Below are 8,450 nucleotides of genomic sequence, written 5' to 3'. Positions count from 1 at the left end.
CATGTTTTTTCCTCTTCTTTTTCCTCTTTGGTTTTTTGTTTGTTGTTGCCATGTTATTCTTTTTGATTTCTTTGTACATTTGTACAAGGCTTGTTAATCTTGCTTTTAATCAATAAAAATATTAAATTAGGCATATATAGATTTTTTGCCATCAGGAAAATCCATTTGGTGTTATGTTTACATGAGATTTTGCAGGCTTTTTATTCATTCATTCATTTAATATTTAAACCACTGCAATACTGTGATTTACAGAAATATTGTTATATTGAAACATTTGCAACCTGATTTTAACAAAGTTGTTTACAGAAATAAAATAGAACAATAGAATCTTAATTGGTGAACCTGTACAAACAAGAAGTGCATTTAAAATAAACATGATACTGATTTTATTTTATTTACCTTTTTAAATAAAGCAAAGCCAACCATATTTATAAATGGAAAATATGATAAATCTAAGCTGGCATACAAACTGGTTCTCTAGTTGCTGGCTGTCAGCTTGGCCATATGGTATCCTTTTTTCTATAGCAGTTTCAAAATGGAAATACTGTATATTCATTTAAGATATGATTGTCAATGGCACCTAGTCATGATGAGGGTTCTTCCAGGGTCAGAGGCAGGACTTAAATGCCAATCATGAATGATGACCTTTGGACTTTTTAGGAGTATCTGACTGGCCACTGTTTGAATGCATAGTTCCCTCTAAGCTGAGCAGTGAGCAATCACTCACTTAAAAATCATCATCAACTCAGAGTTTTTCAAACCTGCCCAGAAGCCGAGAGGGAAAGAGTGAGAGGGAAAGAGTACCGCCCAGTCCCAAAGGGACTGCCGCTCAGACACTATACTTTTCCACCCACCCCAAAAAAGAATTAGAGGGAACACTGTTTGAATGACCGGATAAATTAGGCAGGCATGCATTTTAACCCAGGATAACTCTTAAATTCAGTGCATTCCTATACACTGTAGTTTTTGTTACCACTTGAAGGGGGATCCTGGCAGATATCAAAGGCTTCTTTCCCTCTTTACAAGCAGGATAGAGAGGAAAAGGGGGAGATAAAAAAAAAGAAAAATTAGTCTGCCCTATTTTCACCTATTCTCTTCTCGGGGGGGGGGGGGGGGGAGCAGCTTGCCCTCCCTGAGCCAGATAGGCAGCATGACCTGCAGATCAAATTCCTACATTTCTCTTGGGAACTACAGAGGGGTGGGCAGGTCCATGGATAGTTATTATTCTGGTTTCTGGTAGAACTTTAGCAATTACAAACAACTCTTATTAAATGCATTGTTTCATGAATAAAGAAACTACATTTATTTCTCTGCTCTCCTGTAATTCAAACACATTCCATACATGCACTCCTCACATTCCTCCTCCTGCTCCACTTAACAAGATTTATTTTCCTAACAGCATAACTTTGAAAAACAGAAGAACTGACAGTTAACAACACAGAACTACTTTTGCTTACTTTAGCATGGCAAAAACACATCCATTTTCCCTTCGGCAATGTTGAAACTCCACCCTTCTTCTCCACTGACCCCCTGACGTGCCAAATATATCACTGCAGTATTTAACCCATCCCTCTCCTTAATATCTTCTTCCAGACCTCTGTTCTCTACGTTTTTGAACCCTTCTGAATTTAGGGTTAACCCAGCAAGCATCCGATTCTCCCTCGCTAGATGCTGAACTCATAACCCCATCCTGTGGCTGGCCTCCCACCTGTTCTACTACCTGTAACCCCGCCCCCCCCTAATTCATAAACACTATCTGAATCCAAGTCCTCAATATCTTCATCATCCTCCAACTGATCAGGAGTATGTACAACAGTTATGAGCCTTTCATAAGCAATAATTCTTACAAGTACTGCATCAGAACACATGGGCATATCATACATTTTTAAAATATTTTTTTTAATTAAAAATATTTCTCTGGAGCACTTTATCACAAATTGCAAGTAATGTCTTTGCCTTTTTTCTCTGTGGCTATGAGAAGAGAAACACACACAAAAAGTGGGACAGCTATTTTCCATATTCAAATGAGTTAACAAAATTTTACCAGTTTCATTATCTTAAAGTGGGATTATAACGGTTCTCATACCATTCAGCACATACTGTACTGGAAATTAAGTGTTTTGATGTTGTGTAATCTCTCAGCAACTTTACAGAAGTTGTTTATGCAAAAATAGTGTCCCCAATTTAAAAGTTGCATACCTTATCACAGATACAATGCAAATGATTTTTAATCAGTTTCCTCTCCAGGTACAAAAAAATATTCCTTGATATTATTTCTGCAACTATTTAATATCTAGAGATAGTTGAAAGCCAAGAACAATAAGCAGGACTGAGGCCTAATTCTTGAATATGAAGCTGAAAAAAAATAAAGGTCCCATCTATAACCTGGCTAAATATTTTAATGCCATTTTCCAAAGCTTTGGGCTTAACATTTTTATAGTATATTTTTGTTTCATGTCCAGAGATACACATAATTTCCCATATGAGTTTTATAAAATTTGATTAATAGCTATCATAATTCCTGTCAGGTCTGCTTCAATCAGAATTTAGGAAAGTAAAACTCAGAGTCCATTTTGAACTTCAAAGGTCACTTTTATTAAATCAGAAGTGAATGCAGCGAAAGAAAAGAAAAGCCTTAAGAAAAGGTGTGTGATATGCCTATTACAAAGTAACCCCAACACCCCCTTGGCAGTTCACCCAATCCAAAATGTCCATAAGCATCAGGTGGGTGCTTCTTCACTGGCGTGTCACACTTCTGGAATGCACAGCCATTAACCTTGATAAGGAGGCCTGCTCTGCGCATCTTTGCCAGCCTGCAACTTTTCCCCTCCTTTTTCCTTTCTCGTACAAACTCAAAACTCCCATGGGATCTTCCAGCATGCTTCCCCCCCAAATTCCGAATGCTTCCCCCCACCCCCGTTTCTTTATGGCAGCTGATGCAGTGAAGCTTTGAAGAATAATGCAGAGAGGCTGGCATTTATTGTACTTAAATATTATTTATTACTAAATGTATTGCTGTGATCAATTTGTAAATTTCTTAAACCTATTTCAATTAGAAACATAGAAACATAGATGATTGACGGCAGAAAAAGACCTCATGGTCCATCTAGTCTGCCCTTATACTATTTCCTGTATTTTATCTTAGGATGGATATATATTTATCCCAGGCATGTTTAAATTCGGTTACTGTGGATTTACCAACCACGTCTAGTTAGTTTTTAAAATTATAATTTTTTCTACAATGTTAATCTGAAGAGTATCTCCGGGTTTTTTCTTGTTGGCAAAATAACCATGTCTTAATATGTCTAGACACCTTTTATATTGTGATGCACTTTATTAAATAGAATTAGCTATCACCCTCTCTGCATTTTCAGAATATCTGCAGCTTGTGTATCCTAGATATCAATTCTTCTTTGGAGATTCACGCTCCCGCCATTCCTTGAAGCCACCAGGAAAATGCTGAGCTCTGAAAGCACATAAGACAGCTTCTTTAACATTTCTTATTGCACAAACCACTTTCAGGAACATTATCCTCTTAAGAATATGCTGACCAGAGTTATAGGGGAAATATTTTGGCATAGTAATTTCATTTTATACCAAGTAAGGAAATAACACACACACACTCACACACCATGCATAAGATCTTCCTCACAGAGTAAACAATGTTTAGGAGAGATAAAGGAGTGAGAAAGTTTGAATCACATTAGTTAAATACTTTTGGAAATCAGCCACATCATAAAGTAATTTTGAATAATAGCAAATATAAGACGTTAGAATAAATTATTTCTTTAGATGTTCTTAAATAAGACATTCTTAGTACCTGGTCATTCTACTTGATTTTGGTTAAATATGTTAGTATTTTTTAAACAGACTCTGCCTTAGAATACTTTAATCCGAAAATGGAATTTTACAGGGTAACAAACATTTCTCACAGTACTTCCAAGTTTGTTCTTTAAAAAAAAATCAGCTAAATAAAAGGCTGAATAATGACCATCTTTGAATTGTGGGATAAGAATCATCTAGAAGCAGTGTACTTTGGTTTAAAAATGGATTGATATTCCTTTAAATATATTAAACTCAACTGGAAAAGGGGATGCCTATATTAGAAAATAAAAGTCATGCAAATGTGAATCTTGCCACAAGGTATTAAACACTGAATTATCTTTGTCCCAAATGAAATACATGATAGCACTGTTTTTCCTTCTACAATTGGGTTTTTTTGGGGTGGGTGGGGGTGGGTGGGGACGGGATAACATTTTTGTAGAATCAAATGGCTTGAAAGCAAGTTAATGTTTATTTGAGTAAATCTGATCATGCGCCAACTACGGCTTCCAAGGGAGCTCCGGTAGCAGGTAAGTGGACCGGCCCTGATACAGTGTTCCCTGGACTTTCGTGGGGGATACATTCCAAGACCGCCCACAAAAGTCACATTTCCGTGAAGTGGAGATGCTCCCTTCCTTCTTTCCTCCCCCTCCATTCCTGGTTTTACTTACCCCCAGAACCCGCAGGGGCAATGGGGCGGCAAGCTGGGAGCTTTGCTGTGCTCGCTGCTGGTGTCTCCCATGGTGGAGGCAGCAGCACCAGTGCTCAGGGTCAAGGCAGGGGAAGCTCAAGGCAAGAGGGATCCAGGCCAGGACTCGAAGCCAAGATTCCAGGCCAGCCAGCTGGGAGGTTGAACGCTACCGCTAAGGAAGACAGCTTAGGTGAGTGGGGGAAGAAGAGGTGGCGGCAGCGGGCGGCAGTAAGTGACCGCAGCAGAAAAAGAGGCAGCCGTGCCCTTTGGTGCTTGAGGTGACACTGAACTGCGGGCGGAGGATACCGGAGGGTTGTGATGGGCCCACCGCAAGCCACCCCCACGATTAGCGCACAGCCCCCGACCCAACAATGCCCTCAGCTCCTCCCCCCTCGGGCAAGTTAAGGTGGTCTTGTCTATCCACAAGGCTTGGCTTCAAATGGAGCGTACCAATGCACCGAGAATTAAAGGGGAGGGATAGGGAGGCTGGGGCAGAAGAGGAGCTTTTATTTAAAGAAGCAAGACGGCTGGGGTGGGGGGGAGGAGAGTTAAAATGCACCGTACATCCGGTGGCCGCCCCGAGTCTAAGGAGAGGGGCGGCATACAAATCAAATCAAATCAAATCAATCAATAAACAAACAAACAAACAAACCCCGTGGTGTTCAAAAAAAACGTGGAGTATTTTTTCCATTAATATTTTTTGAAAACCTTTCGGACCTGTGAAAGTCAATGGACTACTGTATATATATATACTGCTGGAAAAAAAATTAAAGCAACACTCAAATAACACATCCTAGATCTGAATGAATGAAATATTCTCACTGAATATTTCATTTGCACAACAGCATGTGGAATTGACTGTCAATCAGTGTTGGTTCCTAAGTGGACAGTTTGATTTCAAAGAAGTTTGATTTACTTGGAATTAACTGCCTTGGAAATGACCCTGAGTTGGGCTGAGAGGCAAAATAGGAGCTGTGATGTTCCTTCAATATACCAGGGTGATTCGACACAAAAAACATGTAACCCTTCCCTGGTACAGAGCTGAAGGGATTGGATACTGTAGCCTAGAGGTTAATTCTCTACCTTACAAGGCAAAGGTTGCAAGTTCAAATCCCAGTGAGGGTATGGCTAGCTCATAAGGCCAAAATATTTATTTATTTATTTATTTATTTGTTTGTTTATTTATTTATTTATTTATTTATTTATTGGATTGATATGCCGCCTCTCCGAAGACTCCGAAGGATAGAAATAGATCTACAAAGTACACTGCTTCTAGATGATTCTTATCCCACAATTCAATTTATATGCCACCCCTCTCCGAAGACTCCGAAGGATAGTAATAGATCTATCCTAGTCTCCCTTAATTTTCAAATTCAGCAAAAACATGTGACATATATATACAGTATACACATATATATACATATTCATACATACATACATACATACATACATACATACATACATACATACATACCTACATACATACACCTTTCCTGAATGCTTTACGCTCACCTGCTGAAACCCAATGATTTTGCATCAGCTAGAGCCTGTTTGCTTCTCACGCCAATGTAACAGGAAAACACTACATGGTCTGATTTAGAAGGCATTTCATGATTGTATTTTTCTTTAAACTTTACTGGGTCCATCTGTAAAGCTTCCACAAGTTCTCCTGCTGTAAAAAATAAACAATCTCCATTGATTTAATAGGTTGTTTTATGACGGCCCATTGGCTGGATTGCCATTTTCATACTAAGCATAAATTGAGTCAATACATAGGGATCCTATGTGCCATAATGGCATCGTACACACACACACACACACACACGCTCAGTGACATTACAAGGCAAATCTTTCCCTTTTCTATTTGTATCCCAATGTTGGACACAAATATACAAGTGGCAGGGCCTATGTAATGATGTATGCTTTGTTGCCCCTTTTGTTGTATCTCTTTAACTTCTCTGGGTGATAAGAGTTGGGCTGCTGCACAAATCTAAGTACAGAAAGTACCATACACAATTCTTTAAAAAAAAAAATATTTTTATTGATTTTGAAATATAAAACACACACACAACATACAACAGGTGCTCAGCGATTACTGCCCGCCACCAGACAACATTCACACCCCTCCACCAAAATGGGGCCATATTTTATATATACCATTTTAACTCAAGAGCAATATATCTATTTACATATTATAAATGATTCCAATTTATTCCCTGTAGTTGCCAAGGTTGGGAAACACTGCTCTAAATCACCCAACAGCAACTTACGTGGGATATTGATTGAGCCAGGAATTTTGCCATAATCTGTAATTTCCGATTTTTCTCTAACATCAATAAGCCAGATGGCCTTTGATTCCAACAAATCTTTGAGCTGTTGATAGGAGACATTATCATCCTTAGCTGTGCAATAGGAGCAAACTATTTGTCTCCTGGTTTTTGGATCTGCAAGGTAAGTAAAGAAAAAAGTTAACAACAATAATAAACATTATCATCAAAGCACTAATTTGCTACTAAGTGCTGCTGGGGAACAACACCAGCTAGGTAATCAATGCATTGACCAAGTGTTTAAATAGACAAGCAGAGTCCAGACATGCTGTCTGTATATTTACCCCAGAGCAGTTTTCCAGAGCACATGAATTTCATATATTATTCCTTAGGTTATGTTTTACAAAGCAAAAGATGTGCGGTTTTAACCCATTAAGCTAAAGGTATTCAACCATTGTGGTTCCTATGATATTTTAATCAATCTGGTTTGATTTTGGCTTAATTTTTGTGTATTGGAAATGGTGAATTTTGTTTTAGCAAACTATGTGAATGTAATGGAGTCATAAACTGGAGGAAACAATTCCAATTCTCTTAGAAAAGTCTTTGATTTTTTTAATAAACCAAAGAATACCAACTTTTATGACGCCTTACTCAGATTCATACCATTTGAGGAGCTAAAAACTCAACCTATTTATTATACAACATTCAATGGCTTACTTAGCATAATGTAAATATTATGTTATAGTACTTGTTTCTGTGTATTACTACAGAAAGTATCTTCTACCGTAAGACCGTTAGTCAGAAAAAGATAGGTGAAGAAATTTTACAAATGAGGAAGTTAGGTTGAAAAACAGCAGAAATTGCCAAACCCACTAACGTAAATTTGGAGTTTAAACCGGACTCCAGTGAACACGCCAGTGGAAGCTACAGTCCGAATCCTTGTTCTGTCCACTTTCCACGAATGAAGTTCCTATACTAAAGCAATCGGATTCTTTAAAAGCTCAATATTCCTTTTTCAAGAAAGGGATACAAACAACCCAGTTAAAGCATTTGCCCATCACTTAGCACTGAATTTAGCAATCCAGGAAACAAGGGAACGCCCTCCTGCGCTCCGATTCTCCTAACTCCACCGGAGTACTTACAGCCTGAACCGCAAAAGCGACCGATGCCAGCCGCCCGTTCAAATCTATGCAGGGCGCTCTCGCGATGGCTCCACGTCAGCTGGCTTATCTTTCGTCCACCGTAGCCGCTTAGCCTACTTGCAGCCGGCTGCGTAATTAAGCCAAAAGTGAATCGACCCAGCTGTCTCCAACATCCTTGCATGCTGCCTACTGCTGCGGAGCTCTCTTGCTTAGAAGGCTACCGCCCACTTTGGGCTTCCCATATATAGTTGGCCAACCGGTTCGCCTGGTTGTGCTTCCCCAGGAAGGTGCATCTCAGCTTGAGCAAGAGATGCTAATTGAAACACCGGGTGTACTTTTACTTGCAGGGATAAAATTATTGATCTGACTGGAACCCCTTTGCTCATCCAAAGAGCCAGTGTGCTTCTTGTAGAAGAAATAACAGTAATCCTGCTTCAGAAGGTGGAAGGGGTCTCTGACCAGTTTCATAAAAAAAGAAATTAAACCGAATGTGATTTGGAGCATGGTTGTTAGGAATAGAATGGAATG

At 39.1% G+C, this 8,450-nt stretch overlaps 1 protein-coding gene across 1 annotated transcript; it reads right to left on the bottom strand.

The window, feature by feature from the left end:
- Window positions 1–2,571: 2,571 nt before the first annotated feature.
- On the bottom strand, window positions 2,572–8,132 carry LOC139160906 (thiosulfate sulfurtransferase/rhodanese-like domain-containing protein 3). The gene is made up of 4 exons (XM_070739365.1): window positions 7,923–8,132; window positions 6,784–6,957; window positions 6,026–6,185; window positions 2,572–3,466 (listed from the first exon to the last, which is right to left on the bottom strand). Exons 1-4 carry the CDS (start codon window positions 8,101–8,103, stop codon window positions 3,403–3,405), a joined length of 579 nt encoding a protein of 192 aa, XP_070595466.1. The 5' UTR covers window positions 8,104–8,132; the 3' UTR covers window positions 2,572–3,402.
- Between the last annotated feature and the right edge of the window lie 318 nt (window positions 8,133–8,450).

This window comes from Erythrolamprus reginae, chromosome 1 (assembly GCF_031021105.1).
Source record: "Erythrolamprus reginae isolate rEryReg1 chromosome 1, rEryReg1.hap1, whole genome shotgun sequence".
In the NCBI taxonomy this organism is placed as follows: domain Eukaryota; kingdom Metazoa; phylum Chordata; class Lepidosauria; order Squamata; family Dipsadidae; genus Erythrolamprus; species Erythrolamprus reginae.
Note: the sequence above shows the minus strand (reverse complement) of the source record. Positions and strands in the feature narration are given on the sequence as shown.

What these genes read in the sequence shown, in the direction of transcription:
- LOC139160906 (XM_070739365.1), bottom strand. Translation starts at nt 8,103, where the DNA reads ATGCAAGGATGTTGGAGACAGCTGGGTCGATTCACTTTTGGCTTAATT. An exon ending in TCGCTTTTGCGGTTCAGGCT is followed by an intron (nt 6,958 to 7,922) that starts GTAAGTACTCCG and finishes CTTACCTTGCAG; the next exon opens with ATCCAAAAACCAGGAGACAA. An exon ending in TGGCTCAATCAATATCCCAC is followed by an intron (nt 6,186 to 6,783) that starts GTAAGTTGCTGT and finishes TATTTTTTACAG; the next exon opens with CAGGAGAACTTGTGGAAGCT.